The sequence below is a fragment of the Pelophylax lessonae genome, assembly GCF_965119305.1.
Source record: "Pelophylax lessonae genome assembly, chromosome: 1".
Lineage (NCBI taxonomy): Eukaryota > Metazoa > Chordata > Amphibia > Anura > Ranidae > Pelophylax > Pelophylax lessonae.
Genome location: NC_138768.1, coordinates 568252223 through 568272291, shown reverse-complemented (window position 1 = coordinate 568272291; position 20069 = coordinate 568252223). Strand labels below are relative to the sequence as shown.

General features: G+C 45.1%; 1 protein-coding gene across 1 annotated transcript in view; it reads left to right on the top strand.

Moving 5' to 3' along the window:
- Window positions 1–2955: 2955 nt before the first annotated feature.
- The window catches only part of GPAT3 (glycerol-3-phosphate acyltransferase 3), a 111027-nt gene continuing 93913 nt past the window's right edge, over window positions 2956–20069 (top strand). Inside the window, exons 1-2 of the mRNA XM_082244193.1 lie at window positions 2956–3202; window positions 16503–16569. Coding sequence (XP_082100319.1) covers window positions 3059–3202; window positions 16503–16569 — 211 coding nt within the window. The 5' untranslated portion in view covers window positions 2956–3058. The remainder of the gene's footprint in view (window positions 3203–16502; window positions 16570–20069) is intronic.

The following is a 20069-nucleotide window of genomic DNA, read 5'->3' as shown; positions in this document are numbered from 1 at the left end:
ATACACACTATACAACTTTTGTTGTTTGATTTCCTTGAGATTTACCTTCAACTATGTAGTGCAAGGGCCGGCCTGATTGCATACAAATTTAAAGTGTTTAGGTTTGACCTCATAGTCTATGGTTTTGGTAAATCTAAAGGAAAAAATCTATAGAAAATTGTATAGTTTGTATCCAGCTTTAGAGTGCTCTCTGCCTACCAGGGAGCAGGATCTATTGATAGGGTCTGCTCATGGTGCTCAGGTGCAGCTTAGCTTGTCTGAATGTTTTACACTGGTCCAATAGAGGGGGCAAATTGGACAGTCGGAGGAAACCTGACAAGTGAGGGCACAGGAATTGTTACAGCCCTGGGGATTGGCAGAGGAAAGTGCCTCTTTGCATGCTGGGTGACTGTATAAATGCCAGGGGCATATGTGCTCAGGGTCTTTGGCTGGAGAGCTGGGTCCCGGTGGGAGGGGGCAGCTGCCCCTACTCTGTAGAAGTTGCCATGCAGCCTTGGGTGGTTAGCCAGAGGGCCTGAAAGTCAGAGAGAGAGAGGCTGAACCCAGAGGTCCTGCAGAGCTGACTAGAAGGGAGACACCAGGAAGGATCTGATTCTGCCTACTGTGAGTACAGATCTGTGACATGGGGCCTGTCCTGTGAGGGCCATCCCTTCAAGCAGAAGAGTCAGTGGACGGATGTCATTCAAGGGGATGCTAGAGAGTGTCCCAAAGATAAAGTAGTTGCATAAAGTCTGCTGCTAGAGAGAACAAGAAGACTTAATTCTTCCATACAAGTGGCAGTAGGGTAAAAGCAGTGTGTCTGCTTCCACAAGTAATCTGGTGAGGCCAAGTGAGAGTTGTCCTTATCTACTGTAAATACTGTAAATAATTCAGTTGGAGTATCCCACTATTCCCTTCTCCCATACAAGTTACACAATAAATACAAAACCAAATACCCTGGACTGTTTATTGAGTAACGATTAAAGGGGACTAAAACCCCCATTAACTGTCTGCAGGTAATCAGAGGAAGGCCTAAGAAGTCAACACACAGCAAGCCCTACGGGTACAATGCTACATTTGGGGGCTCGTCCAGGATTCTCCTCTGAGTTAGGGCAGTGGTTGTTACTGCCAACGGCTGGATAGATACCCAGACTAGCCACTGCCAAAGAGTCAGCTAGTCTGGGGATGTGGGCGGAGTTGTTGCCTGCAAGCCACCAATCTTAATGGAGGAAAAAGCCGTTACTTCCGCCATCGGGTTTAGCTGAGGGGGAGACACAGATAGAGTAGCAACATGGCAGATGCCAGGGTGAGCTGGAGCGTGGAGACTATCACACGTGTTGGCGGAGAGCCTGCAAAGCAGACTAAGATGCAGAATCTGACTCTGTTGGACACAGGAGTTTGATTGATGCCCAAAGAAGGTCTGACGTTGTGCAGCAGAGGGAACATGGAGCATCTTGGACTGGTATGTGGCATGAATGTATCCGTGCTACCTTATCAATGCAGCCTATCAATGCTCATCAGTACTGTCTATCAGTGCCCATTAGTGCTGCCTATCAGTGCCCATCAGTACTACCTCATCAGTGCAGCCTATCAGTGGCAATCAGTGTTCATCAGTGTTGCCTGTCAGTGCTCATCAGTGCTGCCTATCAGTGCCCCCATTAGTGCTGCCTGTCAGTGCCCATCAGTACTATCTTATCAGTGCAGCCTATCAGTGGCAATCAGTGCTCATCAGTGTTGCCTGTCAGTGCTCACCAGTGCTGCCTATCAGTGCCCATCAGTGCTACCTTATCAATCCAGCCTATCAGTGCTCATCAGTGCAACCTATCAGTGCAAAAAAAGTATTTTTTTTTTTTCAAAATTTTTGGTCTTTTTTTTGTTTGTTTAGCAAGAAATATAAAACTCAGTGGTGATTAAATACCACCAAAAGAAAGCTTGATTTGTCTAAAAAAAAACCCCTAAAAATGTCATATGTACATTGAGTACAGTGTTGCATGACCGCACAATTGTCATTTAAAGTGTGACAGGGCTGAAAGCTGAAAATTGGCCTGGGCAGGAAGGGGGTGAATGTGCCTAGGATTGAAGTGGTTAAGCGAATGGCACTGTGTACTTTTTTTCCCCCGACTTTATTGAAATATCGAAAAGGAAAAACGAACAGTACAGCCTGTAGGTGAGCTCTGGTGTATTTCAGAAAAATGCTCTACTCTGTTGCGGTGTAAACAGGGCACAAAGAAAACAATCCTATGCCCTTATGTTGATCCAATGCAACATAACAGCAGTCATTGCACCTAGTGCGAACGAGCCCTAGTATTAATATTAATAATGATTTTTGTCGTGTTGATCAGATTGATGTTGGGATCTTGTATCCTATGTTGTTTGTACATGACGTATAACCCTAATCATGTGATTTGTACATTGCACCTAGTGAGAACGAGCCCTATTATTAATATTAATAATGATTTTAGTAGCATCGATCAGATTGATATTGGGATCTTGTATCCTATGTTGTTTGTACATCACGTATAATCCTGATCATGTGATTTGTACATTGCACCTAGTGCGAATGAGCCTTATTATTAATATTAATAATGATTTTTGTTGCGCCGATCAGATTGATGTTGGGATCTTGTATCCTATGTTGTTTGCACATCACGTATAATCCTAATCATGTGATTTGTACATTGCACCTAGTGTAACCAAGCCCTATTATTAATAATATTAATGATTTTTGTCGCGTCGATCAGATTGATGTTGGGATCTTGTATCCTATGTTGTTTGTACATCACGTATAATCCTAATCATGTGATTTGTACATTGCACAAAAAAAAAAACGAAGTGACACTGATAAGATTTAGATCATCTTCTTGTCTTGTGTGACAAGGGCAAAGATCAAAAGCATTGGCTAGGACAGAGGTGAAGGGTGGTGTGCTGCAATCAGGGAGGAGCAGAGGTGGGGTGTGACTTTGGACAGAGTAGGAAGTTAGAAAGTTCTCTGGAGAAGACTGAGTTTCCTGCTCTGCCAAATCCAGCCAGAGGAGGAGACGCACATATGTCAGCAGCAGGCTCCTAGCTGGGCTGAGCCATGGAGGACTTTAAAACCCTGGCTTATAGTATCTTTACAGTATGGCTGTCTGTCATCATCTTCTTTATCATGTTACCATCCATGTTTGGCTTTTCTATGGGCATCTCAGAGGTTTACATGAAGATCCTGGTTAAAACTCTAGAGGTAAGATTTTGTTTCCCATTTCTCAGCATTGCTGTGTGCAGAGAAAAGCTAGCCATACACTTTGCAATTTCTCTTTAATCTCTTTTTTTATCTCTAGTGAAACTATGTAGCAGAAGGCCTGCTTTAACAATCCATCCAATTTGTATCTGTTCAGGTTATCTCTCATGCTATATTATTGTTGGAAGGTTCTTTAATCTGATTTCAAGGTGCATGGCTAGATCAAAGGTGGCCAAACATGGTGCAATCTCTCCTTTTGGCTTAGAGTTCACATTAGCCCTCTGAAAAGCGATCTGCAGTGGATTGCTTTTCAGAAGATATTTGACAGTTGGTGGGGACTTGTTTTAACCCTTTCACATGTGGGCGCAGCGGATCACAGGCAGAATCACCGCGATTCTGCCTGCAATCCGGAAATCATTGCAAATCGCGGGACGCCTGTGCGATGCCCGTGATTTGCAATGGCATCCCAAACGCTGTGCGATGTTGCCGCGATTTCCGCTTGCCGAATCGCGGTATCAACGCGCAAACAGACTCGCGGGATGCATGATGCACAAAAGAAGCTCTTGTACCTTTTTTGGGCGTCATGCGTCCCATGATTCTGTTTGTGCGATGTTACCGCGATTCGGCAGGCGGAAATCGCGGCAACATCGCACAGCGTTTGGGGTGCCATTGCAAATCACGGGCATCACACAGGCATCCCGCGATTTGCAATGATTTCCGGATTGCGGGCAGAATCGCGGTGATTCTGCCCGTGATCCGCTGCGCCCACATGTGAACGTAGCCTAAACGCCTGCACCACCGTGCTCCCTTTTGGAGAGCGGTACTGCCTGCTAAACGCAACAGAAGGTCTATTTCTTGGCACAGTCTGTTGCCTTTAGGATCTACTACACATGTGCCAAACACAAGGCCCGCGGACCAAATCCGCCCCTCCAGGCCATTACTGCAGCTCTTGCTCCTCCCTCATCTCTGCCCCCACCTTGTTTCAGCAGAGCGGACAGAGCTCCTCTGCCAGATCCTCTGCTTTGCTTCCCCATGCAGCCGCTAGAAGAAGACTTATCAAATGCTGCATCTGTCCCCTGCCGCCTCTGAACTGAGTGATCAAATGCTGCTGATTGCTCAGTTCTAACATCCCATCTGAGCAGAGAGTAGTGATTGTAAAGGCCCGTACACACGATACGAAAATCGGAAGTAAAATTTCGTCCGAACGATCTGCCGATTTTCGGATTGTTAGTATAGTGCTTTTGACAGCCGATTACGTATTTTTTGGGCGACAAAATCTGGATGTGCAGGCTATCAAATTTTTATTGTACGTCAACACAACGTCTGATTTTCGTTTATTTAGTGCAGTTTTCATCTGAAAAAAATCGTAAGAGCAAGACTAGGCATGCTCAGAAACGAAAGAACACATACACAACAATTCAACACATGACATCACTTCTGAAGTTGAATTCTGTCGTACGGGAATTTTCGTATGAAAGTAACCTCTTCACTTTCCATATGACACTAGCATGCAACAAAAATCAGACGCAAGATCGTTCGATAATCTGATCGTGTGTACGAGGCTTTAGTCAATGGCTCTCTGCTCTCCCCTCCAGTGCTCACTGGACCGCTGGGGAGGGGATGGAGCAGCTGGGGAGGGGACTGCCAGTCCAGGCATCTGGGTGGACGTCAAAGACAGCTGAAAATGAGTCACAGGAGTGCATATGAACTGCACCCCTGTAATCCATAGGAGTAGGGCCAAAAAAGCCCACATTCACACTGGTGCGATTTGACAGTTCAAAATTGCATGACAAGTTACACTCCATTGTTGGCAAAGAAACCTTTCTTATAGCTGCGACTCTGGAAAAGGTTCCTGCACTACTTTTGCCGATTTCATTGCAACTTGCATAGACTTCTGTTGTATAAAGCCGCAATGAAATTGGCAGTGCCAACTAGGGTTGCCACCTCATCCCTTTAAAACAGAACACATATTAATTACACAGGTTCTGTGGCTGATTAAGGTGGTAATTAAACTCACTTGGAGCCTTCTCTGCATTAAATTAGCCTCAGAACCTGTGTAATTAATTTGTGTTCTGTTTTAAAGGGATGAGGTGGCAACTCTAGTGCCAACCGCACTGATGTACGGCTTTGAAATTGCGTGATTGCAAAGCCTCACTGTTGTGAACGGGGGTTTAAGGTAATCCCACTACTATGTAGTGCAAGGGTTGGTCTGATTCTATAGTAAAATCTAAAGTTGATTGTAACATGCATGATGACCCTAAAGCTGGCCATCGATGGATTGAAATATGGCCTGACTCATCAGGGACAGGCCGCGTATCGATCCATCTATGGCCGATCCCGTTCGAGAGGAGTCGACCTCGTGATCAGCTCCTCTTGAACAGGAATGTTGGAAAACTTGTGTCCGATCCATGCATGCAACCAATCAGCTGCAGTGCTGATCAGTGTATTCTGGCAGTGTAGAAGTCTTGCTGTCACAATATAATACAGTGGGGAGGATTCCTTTATCCACCTTGAATGTGTAGATGGAAGAATCACCTATGGCCAGCTTTAGGGCTCAACCACATATGATCTTCTGGCCACTTGTTTGTTTGATTTTCTTATTGCTTTACGCCCCTTTCACACTTATGCGACCTAAAAGTCGTGTGATTTGACTGCAATTTTTTTGCTGCAATTTTCTTGCGTTTTTTGACTGCACTTGAAGCGATGCCTATGTCTATGGACCTCAAAACGCATTAAAATCGGCCCAAAATAGTGCAGGGACTACTTTGAAGTCGCTACGACTTGAAGTTGCACAGATATGAATGGTACTCATTGGAAATCATGCGACTTTGCAGGACAAGTCGCACAAGTGTGAAAGATGCCTTTTTTTCTTTTTCACAATTGCCAAGCAAGTGTTAAATTGCTTTGCTAACAAGGTAGCACATGTAGTTGCTGACTCTGTAATCCACACCCTGTCTGCCCTAAGTTCACTGTCTCTGTATTGCACCATAGTTTGACAGGGCGCTGATTTACAGTTTTTTTTCTATACAAAAGCTCAGCCCTCACGATCAAATGACGACATGTTTTGATTTTTTTCAGTGCTAGGAGTAAACCACATTGCCTGTTTCTGCAGCTTTCAATACAAAGGATTATTCATTTGCCTATTATAACAAAGTAATAAATCCCACCTACTGCTTGACATGTACAAAAGTCATTGCTTACAAACACCCCCTTCAGACGGAGATCACAGCCTCCATGCGATTCTTCTAGTCCGCTCACACTCCCCGCTTTCGCTATTTTTGCTGCTGGAATGTTTCCCACTTTCCCTTGGCAAATATTTCTACTTCAGAAATGTTCTCAGCCTTGCCTGCACGGTTTATTGCAGATCTAACCACAGACTTTCAATTAATCCTAACTGAAAGTAATGTGCAGTTGATTTTGAATTGTGTTTTTGATTATTGGCTTGTTGGAATATCCTACCTTTTTCAATTACAGATTATTTTCTGACTTTGAGACACTGAGGTGCCACTATAGGGGCATGAAAACAGAAGCTGTGTCTGCTCTGTTGTGCTGTCTTTGACAGCTGTCAACTGTCTGCACACCTACAGCCCATTGTGTCATGAGCAGAAGATCAAAGCTTGTTGGCACAGATTTATGCCTCGTACACAACGTGCAGATTGTCGGCCGAAAAGATTCGGCCGGCGACCGATCGGCCGACTTTTGGCTTGTTAGTATGATGCTTCCGACAGCCGACAGCGCACTTTCGGCCGAAAAGAATCTGTAGTGCAAGCATTAAAATTTTTGTATGCCGACACCAGAACGGCCGATTGTTCGCCAGTCAGTACAGAATTCGGCCGACAGACAGCAGATTTGCAAGACTGGGCATGCTCAGAAAAGAAAAAACACAGGGAAAGTTAACCATCACATGACATCACTTCTGCAGTCGGCTGTAGTCGGCGGACAAAATTCTTGTGCAGTCTTTTGCACTTTTCAACAGACACGACAGCCTGGGGACAAAAGACGGCCGATCGTTCGGCCGACGATCTGCACGTGTGTTCGGGGCATTACTGGTCAGTGGGTGAAATCTACACCTTTGTGCAAAGACCCCTAAAACCTATTTTAGGCCTCATGTACATGAAGCAGGTTTTCCAGGCCTATGGCCTGATGTGGGTCTGTCATCGGTACCGGTCACCTCTCCAGCCCATGTGAGCTGCGACCCCGGGTGTGAGCACTGAGACATCGACAACTCCGGCATCTTTGTTTGTTGCTTTATTGGATTTAAAGGGGATGGGAGAAGGGAATGAGCGGGATACTCCTTTAGGCTTCAACTTTATACACTTGGGACTTTGTTCCTGAAAAATGCCCGTTGGCGCTTCCTTGACGCCGGCCATCGCGCTAGCCAACGCTCACTAACTCTGAGAGCACTCTGTCCCTCAATAGAAGTGCTGAATCCTCAACTTGAAGTCCTGAAGATACAGGACTGTGATTTATAGAACTGCTGCCCTGCAAAGTCACTGAATACTTCCCTCCTGCCTTGCTCTGGCTTGAGGTAGTAAGTTGTAGGATTCTGGAAAACCGCAACTTCCAACTGACACACTCTGTACAGTCCAGGGCCCAACCATAGCCACCCCTTTAACCTTGAACTCTTCAGGGTACACTGACTATGTACCCCCTCTGTCACTTCAGGATCCTGAAGTAAGTTGCGTCCGCAAATGAAAACGGTGTTCAAACCACACGTGTGAGGTATTGCCGCGATCGCCAGAGCGAGCACAATAATTCAAAGAAAAAGACCTCCTCTAACTCTAAACTGGTAACTGTTAAAAACGTTTAAACCATCGCCTATGGAGATTTTTTAGGTGCCATAGTTTGTCGCCCATCCACGAGTGTGCGCAATTTTAAACTATAACATGTTGGGTATCTATTTACTCGGTGTGACATCATCTTTCATAATATGCAAAATAATTGGGCTAACTTTACGGTTCAATTTTTTTTAAATGCAGTGAAATGTATTTTTTCCCAAAAAATTGCGTTTGAAAGGTTGCTTCGCAAAAATCGCGTGACAACAAAAAATATTGATGACTGCCAGAGTCTTTGCTAAAAAATATATATATATAATGTTAGGGGGTTCTAAGTAATTGCCTAGCAAAAAATACTGATTTTAACTTGTAAACATGTGTCAGAAATGGGTTTGGTCCTTAAGTAGTTAAAGCCGTCCCATTAAAGTGAATGGGACTGTCGGTGAGTCAACAGCAGGTCAGAGGAGGAGCTGCTGTGGGACAGAGATGACAGTTGCTCTTTAAAAATTATGATTAAATCGAGCCTTTTTACTAGTGATTTAAATCAAATCCACCCTGACACTACAGCTGCTAAACTGAAGTTTAGGAGCAGTTGGGCAATTTTTTGAGCAGCCCCTGAACTCTCCTCTGTTATCTTATGTGTACATGTACACTTAGTCATTTAAAGTAGTTTAGAAGCAGTTTTGGTTATAGGCATTTTTTTGAAAGCTGAAAAATCGCATTCAGGACTGGAGGTTAACAGCATTTTGAACATCAATGCTTGTAACCGCAGTAAACCGCGTTTATGTGCGTTTACATTTAGAGTGTTTAACCAGTTCTGGACTGAAAGGATTTGCCCCCTTAACCACTTTAGGACCGGAGGATTTTCCTGCTTAACGTCCAGGCCACTTTTTGCAACTTGGCATTGCGCGAATGTAACTAACAATTGCGCGGTCATGCAACGCCATACCCAAACTAAATTTACGTCCTTTTTTTCCCCTCAAACAGAGCTTTCTTTTTGTGGTATTTGATCACCTCTGCGCTTTTCATTTTTTGCGATTATTAATAAAAAAAGAGCGAAGATTTTGCAAAAAAATGACATTTTCTACTTTGACAGTTAAAAAAATATCCAATATATTCAATTTTTTCATATATTTAGGCCAAAATCTATTTAGCTACGTGTCTTTGACAAAAAATTCTCAACGAGCGTATTTTTAACCACTTTAAGACTGGAAGATTTTTCCCCATTCCTGACCAGGCTATATTTTGCGATTCGGCACTGCGTTATTTTAACGGACAATTGTGTGGTCGTGCGATGCTGTACCCAAATTAAATTTGTCCTTTTTTTTTCCCCCACAAATAGAGCTTTCTTTTGGTGGTATTTGATCACCTGTTCAATACATTTTTGAAAAAAAGAGCGACAATTTTGAAAAAAAAAAAAAAATGGCTGTTTGAGAACTCCGTGCTGTTTGCGGATCCAGAAGCAGGAAGCAGAGTGGGCAGAGCAGCGAGGGAGCAGCAAGGGAGCTGTGGAGGAAGAGCCGCGGGTGACACGTGCGGGGGGAGCCGCACTAGGAAACCGGGCGCGGAGGACCTCAGGGACCGGGGACAGAGAGCGGCGGTGGAGGACGGACACCGCACGGTACTGAGGAGGAGGAGGAGAGCGTTCCCGGAAGCAGGAGAGGAGGAGACCGTCCCGTTCGCAGTGTGTGAGGCAGCAGCTGCAAGCAAGGCAAGGGAGAAAGCTGTGTGTCTGTGCTCTGCGACTGATAGCTGTGTAACTGTGCTCTGCGACTGATAGCTGTGTAACTGTGCTCTGCGACTGATGGCTGTGTAACTGTGCTCTGCGACTGATGGCTGTGTAACTGTGCTCTGCGACTGATGGCTGTGTAACTGTGCTCTGCGACTGATGGCTGTGTAACTGTGCTCTGCGACTGATGGCTGTGTAACTGTGCTCTGCGACTGATGGCTGTGTAACTGTGCTTTGCGACTGATGGCTGTGTAACTGTGCTCTGCGACCGCTAGCAACCTGGGACTGACTGTGCCCTGCGACTGACTGTGCCCGATGGTGCCCTGCAACTGAGTGAGCGTGCTCTGCGACTGAGTACCTGGGAAGACTGGTGAGTATCTTAGTGACTGGTGAGTATCTTAGCGACTGATGAGTACCCCAGGTTTAGTACCAGGGGAGATAGAGGTAGTGTAGGTAAGGAATAGCAGGTCATTGCCATTATCCCCATAGAGTAGTGGGTAATAATGTCCGACAGGATTGCGGGTGCCACTCAGTGCACTTCTTGCTCCATGTATGCGATCCTTGATGAACCAATCGAGGGCGAATACTGCTGTGCAGGATTTGTGCGACTTGTTGCTCTGGAAGCCCAGATCCTGGATCTAGAAAACATAGTGGCAACACTGCGTAGCATCAACAACCTGGAAAGGAGCTTGGACATTACCCATCAGGCGCTGGCAGGGGCTGGCATAGAGGAGGGAGGAGTAGAGGAGACGCAGGCATCAGAGGTAGGCAGCTGGGAGACCTTTAGGAAGGGTAGAGGGATATCAGCTCAGGGGTGGAAGTGCTGCAGCAGGCGCCCTCCCCCAGCTGCCGGGGGAGTGGTGGCTCCAGAAAGAAGAGGGGCCGAGATTCAGGAAAGGTTAGACAGGTTGTGGTAGTTGGGGACTCAATCATCAAGAGGACAGAGAGGGCAATCTGATCGAAAAGATTGCGGTAGCCGGACAGTATGTTGTTTACCGGGCGCCCGAGTTCGGCACATCGCAGATCTGGCAGACAGATTATTGTGCGGGGCTGGGGATGACCCAGCGGTCATGGTGCATGTGGGCACTAATGACAAAGTAAAAGGAAGGTGGAGGATCCTTAAGAACGATTTCAGGGAATTAGGTAATAGATTGAGGAATAGGACCTCCAAGGTGGTTTTCTCTGAAATACTGCCTGTACCTCGAGTCACACAGGAGAGGCAGAAGGAGCTTAGGGAACTTAACAAGTGGCTGAGGAATTGGTGTAGGAAGGAGGGGTTTGGGTTCCTGGAGAACTGGGCTGACTTCTCATTCGGCTACCGGCTCTTTAGTAAGGATGGGCTGCATCTTAATGGGGACGGTACAGCTCTTTTGGGGAGAAAGACGGCCACCAAGTTGGAGGGGCTTTTAAACTAGGAGACGGGGGGGAGGGCTCAGAAGTAGAGTCAGGAGGGAGGGAGCAAAGGACAGAAGGCAGTAGTAGAGTCAGCAGCGACAGTAGTTCCATAACGTCAATTGGGGGTCTGTGCGGGAAAACCTCAGACCAAACAGGAATAAAAATAATCACCATTCACGATCAACTTCCACAAAACTAAGAGGGGTATATGCTAATGCAAGGAGCCTAGCTAATAAAATGGATGAGTTGGAAATGTTAGTACATGAGGAAGACATAGACCTTGTGGGAATAACGGAAACTTGGTTCGACCCCTCACATGACTGGCTGGCCAATATCCAAGGGTATTTGGTGTACCTGAAGGACAGGGTAGGAAAAAGAGGGGGAGGGGTATGTCTCTATGTCAAGAACAATGTAAGGGTGATAGAGAGGAGTGATATTACGGAAGGGATGAGTATGGAGTTAGAATCCGTATGGGTAGAACTCCATAGGGAAGAAGAAAAGGGAAAAGTAATTGTGGGGGTTTGCTATAGGCCACCCAACAAAAGGGAGGAGGTAGAGCTGGAATTTATATCACTGTTGGGTATAGTGGCAAAACTGGGATCAGTCCTCATATTGGGGGACTTCACTTATCCTGACATTGACTGGGAAGAGGGGACTGCACACTCACAGAAGGCCCGTCTATTCACGGAAACCTTACAGGACAACTACATGTCACAGTTGGTGGATTCTCCTACTAGAGAAAATGCAGTCCTGGATCTATTGATCACTAATGACCCAGACCTAATCTCGGAGGTAGGAGTCCAGGACAACCTGGGCTCTAGCGATCACAGGATGATCACATTTAGCGTAAATAACAATATAACAAGGCAAGTGGGGAACATAAGAACCCTAAACTTCAGAGACAAAGCCAAACCTGGCTGGCTAAACCATAACGTTAAACGTATTAGGGGAAAAAATTGGCCTTCAAGAATTATAAATCAAAGGGCGCAGTATCGGCTTTCAAGCAATACCAGGAGGCAAATAAGAAAAGTAAATACGAAATCAAAATGGCTAAAATCAAGTAAAAAGAACCCAAATAAATTCTTTAAATATATCAACAGCAAATAAGCTAGGGCAGAGCATATTGCACACATAATTATGATGATGGGGGGATGGTTACAGAGGACACTGAAAAAGCAACCGTGCTGAACGCTTTTTTTCTCGTCAGTCTTTACGCAGGAAAAGGAGGAGTACACTGACCACGACTATATGGTTAGTAGTAATACACAGGACTTGCCGCTATGGCTAACAGAGGGTGAAATCGGGGATAGGCTGGATAAACTTAACACAGACAAATCACCAGGCCCGGATGGCGTACATCCGAGAGTACTCAAAGAACTCCGTAAGATTATATCTAGACCACTGTTCCTGATCTTTGCTGACAGTATTAGGACAGGAGATGTACCAGGGGATTGGAGGAAAGCTAACGTGATACCGATATTCAAAAAGGGTCAGAGGCATGTCCCGGGAAATTATAGGCCTGTCAGTTTGACATCGATAGTATGTAAACTTCTGGAGGGGATAAGGGACTATATCGTAGAGTTTGCTAAAGACAACAACAACATCAGCAGTAATCAGCACGGGTTTACAAATGGGCGTTCTTGTCAAACCAATCTCTTAGCATTCTACGAGGCGGTGAGCTGTGAGTTAGATAGGGGGAGACCAGTGGATGTGGTGTACTTGGATTTCGCTAAGGCGTTTGATACAGTTCCCCACAAGCGCTTAATTTATAAAATAAGGTCTGCAGGCATCAACCGCAGGGTTTGCTCTTGGATACGGAACTGGCTAAAAGGGCGTGTCCAAAGGGTGGTAATAAACAGCGCGTACTCAGACTGGTCTGAGGTAGTAAGCGGGGTCCCCCAAGGCTCAGTCCTGGGACCAACCTTGTTCAATTTATTCATAAACAGCATTGAGGTCGGGATCAGTAGTTTGATATCATTTTTTGCAGATGACACAAAATTGGCCAGAGCAATAACTGCACAGCATGAAGCAGATATCCTACAGAATGACCTGGACAAAATAACGGAGTGGGCAACGACATGGCAAATGAGGTTTAACGTGGAGAAGTGTAAGGTTTTGCACTTGGGGACTAAAAACCTAAAAGCACAATACACGTTAGGAGGGGAACCCTTGGGGGAATCAAAAATGGAGAAAGATCTGGGAGTCTTGGTTGATGATAGACTGGGCAACAGCATGCAATGTCAAGCGGCAGCTGCCAAAGCCAGCAGAATATTGGCATGCATAAAGAAAGGGATCTGAAAAAAAAAAAAAATTTTCACATTCTGCTATATAACATTCCCAAAAAAAATTTACATTTTTCATCCTTTTAGGCCAATTTGGATTCTGCCACATATTCTTGGTAAAAAAAATTGCAATAAACGTATTTTGGTTTTTAAGTTATCATGTCTACAAACTAGGGGAAAGACTTTTGTCATTTATTTATTTACTAGTAATGGTGGCTATCTGCAATTTTTAGCGGGATTGCGACATTTCGGTGGACAGATTGGACTCCTAACTGACATTTTTGACACTTTTGGGGGGACCAGTGACATAACTACAGTAATCAGTGCTAAAAATACAGTATCTCACAAAAGTGAGAACACCCTTCACATTTTTGTAAATATTTTATTATATCTTTTCATGTGACAACACTGAAGAAATGACACTTTGCTACAATGTAATGTAGTGAGTGTACAGCTTGTATAACAGTGTAGATTTGCTGTCCCCTCAAAATAACTCAACACATAGACCTAAATGTCTAAACCGCTGGCAACAAAAGCGAGTACACCCCTAAGTCAAAATGTCCAAATTGGGCCCAAAGTGTCAATATTGTGTGTGTGGCCACCATTATTTTCCAGCACTGCCTTAACCCTTTTGGGCATGGAGTTCACCAGAGCTTCACAGGTTGCCACTGGAGTCCTCTTCCACACCTGCATGACGACATCACGGAGCTGGTGGATGTTAGAGACCTTGCGCTCCTCCACCTTCCATTTGCGGATGCCCCACAGATGCTCAATAGGGTTTAGGTCTGGAGACATGCTTGGCCAGTCCATCACCTTTACCCTCAGCTTCTTTAGCAAGGCAGTGGTTGTCTTGGAGGTGTGTTTGGGGTCGTTATGTTGGAATATTGCCTTGCAGCCCAGTCTCTGAAGGGAGGGGGGTCATGCTCTGCTTCAGTATGTCACAGTACATGTTGGCATTCATGGTTCCCTCAATGAACTGTAGCTCCCCAGTGCTGGAAGCACTCATGCAGCCCCAGACCATGACACTCCCACCACCATGCTTGACTGTAGGCAAGACACACTTGTCTTTGTACTCCTCACCTTGTTGCTTCCACACACATTTGACACCATCTGAACCAAATAAGTTTATCTTGGTCTCATCAGACCACAGGACATTGTTCCAGTAATCCATGCCCTTAATCTGCTTGTCTTCAGCAAACCGTTTGTGAGCTTTCTTGTGCATCATCTATAGAAGAGGCTTCCTTCTGGGACGACAGTGAGTACACCCCTCACAAGTGTTAGCTGAAGGTCCACTTTAAAGCAGAACTAGAGTCCTAAGTCCCTCATCAGCATCTTCTACTCGGCTTCTTTTTATTGATGTCAATTGCCTGTCTGGGGAGATTTCCTTTCCTGATTTGTCATGACTACAGAAAATCTACTGGAATAGGGAGTTATCAGAAATGTTCAGGCGGGGACACCTTTTCTGATGACCTCTTTCGAAGAGGGGATTTCCCCTCACTTTGGAGTGATTTCTTCTCACTTTCTTTGTGTCTCTAGAGGAAAAAGTTATGGGAAATACCCAACTGGAAACGGAGCACACAAAGAAAGTTTAACAGATTTTCTAACCATTCGCAAAATAAAAAAAAGTTTTGGTGTAGATGCACTTTAAAGAATATGTAATCCCGGCATTTCATATTCCTGATATGTGCCTGCTATACCATGTCCTTATATGAAAAAGTCACCTGTTCTCTTTGTATTGCTTCCTTTGTGTGAAATCCCTGATGTTCCTGCAAGTCCCTCGGCTTTCCTATTAAACAATGACCACACTAAGTCGGAGAACACAGCAAGGTCAGTTATCTAGCTGTGCTGGGAACTCAGCCTGCTCCCTCCAATGATCAGACTTGTCTTGACACACCCCCTGTATAGCCATTAGCTGGTAAGACCAATGCTCTGCTGTTTCTCCTCCCCAAGTTCGCTTACATCCTTTCATTGCTATTTTAAACTGAATGGGTTGTTTTACAAGATGAGGGTTTACATATAGCTCCGTAAGCCTGCTGACACTTTTACCTCCTTGGACTAGGTTATAGTGGGTGGTTATTGAACAATTACATGTACTAAAAAGAAATCCGAATTCAGGAAAACCTCCTGGGATAGAGATCTGCAGCTGTTTTCTCACATGCAACATACCTTGTCATTTTCGAGGACTTAAGCCTTGTAGGAATAAGTTGGGTGCAGGCTACAGGTTGGTGGGGTTAGGGTCAGGTCTGGGAAGGAAGCTGGTAACCGTAGATCCACATATGGCAGTCTTTTTGTTATGCTGATGATTGGGGAAAACAGCCATGTATTTATTTTTAAAAATGGTGATTTTTTTTTTTTTAATGTAACTATCACACTGCAATAAGGAACCGAGCGTTTGGCTCACGGTTGCGACTCAAAAAGGCCCAGTTAGACAGGTGGGATCACCTGTCAACTCAACATGCAGCGATAAATTTGCAGTTGTGACGTGAGCATCCCCCTCCAGCTGGTGATCGAATGTTAGCCTAATCATGCTTTTTATTTAATCACTTCACCATTATGCTTCAATTAAAAATTACTTAGATTTCCTTTTAATGCTCTTTTTCCATGTTCAATTGTATATTTAAAGTTCTAAAGGTACAATTTTTTTTTTTTTTAACCTGAATGCATCCTATATCTCACCCCCCCCCCCCCTATACTTACCAAAGCCTGATCTCGATCCAGTGATGTGCAGGAGAGCAGAGCTCTCTCAGCTCTCTCCCCTCAGTGGACAGAGAGGCAGGAACCATTGGTTCCTGCTGCTGTCAGTCGCAGCCAGGGAGGCAAGAGCAAGGCGGGATCCAGCCACACTTTACATATCAATGGACACACAGCCAACTCAGAAGTAAGCCTGCATGAGTGCCCCCAGAGCAGGCGGGGGAGGGGGGGGGACAGTGGGGGACCCCAGAGGAGGAGAATTGGGGCTGAAAGACCATGCCACAGAGCAGGCAAGAATGACATGTTTGTTAGTTTTAGTAGGCAAAGAAAGTTTTAACGGAATGCTGTGTTCGGTTTTATGATATAGTTTTTACATAATGGGTTTGCAGAGTTTTTAAATGTCCTTTTATTTATGTTTTTACAATTTTTAGTGGGCCACGTTGCGTATTCAGAGAGGGTTTCGGGAACAAAAGAAGCTTCGAATGGTTGCATCCAATGGTAAGAGTTATTGCACGTTGCATGTCATGTGAACATACATCTAGATCAGTGGTGTCAAACTCCACTTCCATCGCGGGCCTCATCAGCATTATGGTTTCCCTCAAAGGGCCGGTTATATCTGTAAGATTAGATGTCAAGAGCACCCCACGCCCCCTTAGACTCTTACATGAGAAGTCAAGAGTCACCCACCCTTTCCTTACATCACAATGCACCCCCTTACCATAGGGTTGATCTGGGAAGAAGTGCAGGGTCTGGAGGAGAACCAGAGGAGGGCTGGAGTCAGCTTCCAGAGTCTGCTGAATGCTGAGACCAGGGGAGGCAGAGACAAGGTGGTGATGCGGCTGCACAGAGAGGTGCAGGATCTATAGGAGGAGTTCTGCCCTCTTCTCTAATGCGGACTGCTGAGGAGGGGGGGGGGCAAAGACTAGCCTTTCTGCAGCTGCACAGAGTAGTGCAGGATCTGGCAAAGGAGTTCTGTCCTCTCTGCTGCCGACTACAGAGAAAAGGTGGGGGCAGAGACAAGGGGGCTGCCACAGCTGCATCAACCACTTAAGCCCCGGAGGATTTGGCTGCTAAACGACCAGAGGGTATTTTGCGATTCGGCACTGCGTGACTTTAACGGACAATTGCGCGGTCGTGCGACGCTGTACCTAAACGAATTTGGCGTCCTTTTTTTCCCACAAACAGAGCTTTCTTTTGGCGGTATTTGATCACCTGTGCGATTTTTTGATCACGCGCTATAAACAAAAAAAGAGCGTAAATTTTTCAAAAATAGCAATATTTTTCCCTTTTTTTTATATGAAATTCCCCCCCAAAAAAATGTAAAAATCAAAATTTTTTAATATTTTCGGGCAATTTGTTTTATGCTACCTATGTTTGGTAAAAAAAATCGCAAAAAGCGTATTTTGATTGGTTTGCGCAAAAGTTATTGCGTTTACTAACAAAGGGAAAGATTTTTGTCATTTTTGTTGTTTTTTTTTTTAACGCGTAATGGCGGCGATCTGCGATTTTTTTTTTTTTTTTGCGGTACTGCGACATTGCGGCGGACAGATCGGACCCTTGACTGACATTTTTGACACTTTTGGGGTTACCAGTGACATTTCTACAGTAATCAGTGCTATATATATGCACTGTTACTGTAAAAATACACTGGTAGTGAAGGGGTTAACTTTATTTGAGAGGGAGGGGCTGTGTGTGTCCCTAGGGGCGTGATTCTAACTGTGATTGGCTGTGGCTTCAACTGTATGCAGAGTGATCAATGGATCTACATAGTAGATCCATGTGATCATCTCTCATACAGAGAGGAGAATGACAGGCAGCTTGTTTACACAAGCTGCCTGACTTTCTCCCTCTCCCCCGCCGATCGCAGAGTGGCCGGCGGCGATCGGGTCCGCCGGTCACACGCGCGGGGGGGTCCGTGACCACGCGGGAGCGGGAGCGCGCCTCCGGCGGCGCGCGCTCGCTCCCTAAACCCTCACAGGCGAGCGACGTAGACCTACGTCACTTTGCCTGTGAGGGGCTGACCGCCGCCGTAGATAGTCGTGCGGCGGTCGGCAAGTGGTTAAAGGTGCGAGGGCCACATTAAATGGCCTGGAGGGCCGCATTCGGCCCGCGGGCCTTGTGTTTGACACCTGTGATCTAGATAATAGGGAGCCAGTCTGCCACTAGGTGGCTCTTTCCTAAAATAGTGTGGGAAAAGTGAATTATGTAATTGGGGGTTAGGTTCTGTCTAAAAGGGAACCTTCCTGTAATGATGTAATAGGTGACGTTGGTGCCTATATATAAGCTAGGGCAGGCAGAGGCTAGTGCAGTAGGGGCTTGGGAGTCAAAAACCCCTCCATCATGCAGATATAGTGAGCTATCCCAGAGGCCCTGGATAGGGCAGAAGGACAGGGTGAGATACCCCTACACCAGAAGAGCCAGCTGTCTGTCTCACTAAACATGGTCTAAATGGACTGGAATTGGGACATACCTATGTGGCAAAAAGGAGGGCTAGGAATTGGGGTGGGACTTTAATTGTACCAGGTAGTAAATAGTGCTCAAGGGCAAGATAAAATCAATACATTTTATTAAATATAAAAACATCAGAACAAAAAGACAACATACACATAAAGGATAATTGGAAATATTCATTACATGTATAGAAACCATGAAAATGATATGTCACAGGTGACCTTAAATGACTAGGCCTGGATAGTGTACCGGCTATTATCCACAGGCTGCGCCCAGCATGTTTCGCCAGTGCTTTCTCAGAGGCGTGTAGCAGCAGCAGAAATGGTCATATAGGTACTACATTGAAACATAAATTTCATGCATAGTGAACATGGGGGGAGCTCTTTCTTAGCATGGCTTCTTTTTTAATTGGTTGAGATTGTGACATCACTACTCCGTTGGAAATTCTGAAGAATCATTTGATATACTTTCCAAATTCCACAAGCTATGTGCCAGAAAGAGACATCAGAATCGTCGCTGTCGTCACTTTCCGCACCTAACGATGAATTTTCCCATAAATCGCTATCGCTCAGTTCTTTTAAGTAATTCCATTTCGCTGTCGCTGTTTTCCAGTTCGTCTAAAGGCACTTTTGCGCAAAAAGAATGCTTTTTGGGCGCCATGGGTGTTAATTTTCCAGGCACAAAGAGCTGGAAAAGCACAGGCAGGGCACTGGAAAAGTCACCAGGTGTAATCTTGTGGTGAAATGGCATGATACAGTGTAATCCGTTAGGATCACAACTTGATATCATGTCATTTAGTGTATTTACATTTTTTAATTTGCCGCCGGTTCCACCCCCCCTGCATCGCAACGCTCGCAGGGAAGGGAACCAGAAGGCAAGTGCGCAGAGAGTGCGAGGACGGCGGGGAGGACAGCGGGGTATCGCAAGGAAGGGGAGTAACATTCTTGGGTAATCCCGAGTGTGGCTCGGGATTACCGCTTTTGCTACTGAAAGTTAACCCTGAGCCACACTCGGCAATACCACCAGGGAGGTTAATTAGTGAATATGTATGGATTGTTTTGGGAGAACCATATATTGTTTAACCACTTCAGCTCCGGAAAGTTTTACCCCCTAATGACCAGGCCATTTTTTGCGATACGGCACTGCATTGCTTTAACTGACAATTGCGTGATTGTGCAATGTTGTACCCAATTAAAATTGATGTCCTTTTTTCCCCCACAAACAGAGCTTTCTTTTGGTGGTATTTGATCACCTCTGCGGTTTTTATTTTTTGCGCTATAAACAAAAAAAGACCGACCATTTTGAAAAAATAAAAAACTAATTTTTACTTTCTGCTACAAAACACATCCAATAAAAAAAAAAAAAAATTCAAAAATCAAATTTCTTTATCCGTTTAGGCCAATTTGTATTCTGCTACATATTTTTGGTGAAAAAATCCCAAAAAGCATTTGATTAGTTTGTGCAAAAGTTTTATAGCGTTTACAAACTATGGGATGTATGTCGGCGATTAGCAATTTTTAGTGGGACTGCGACATTGCGGCGGACAA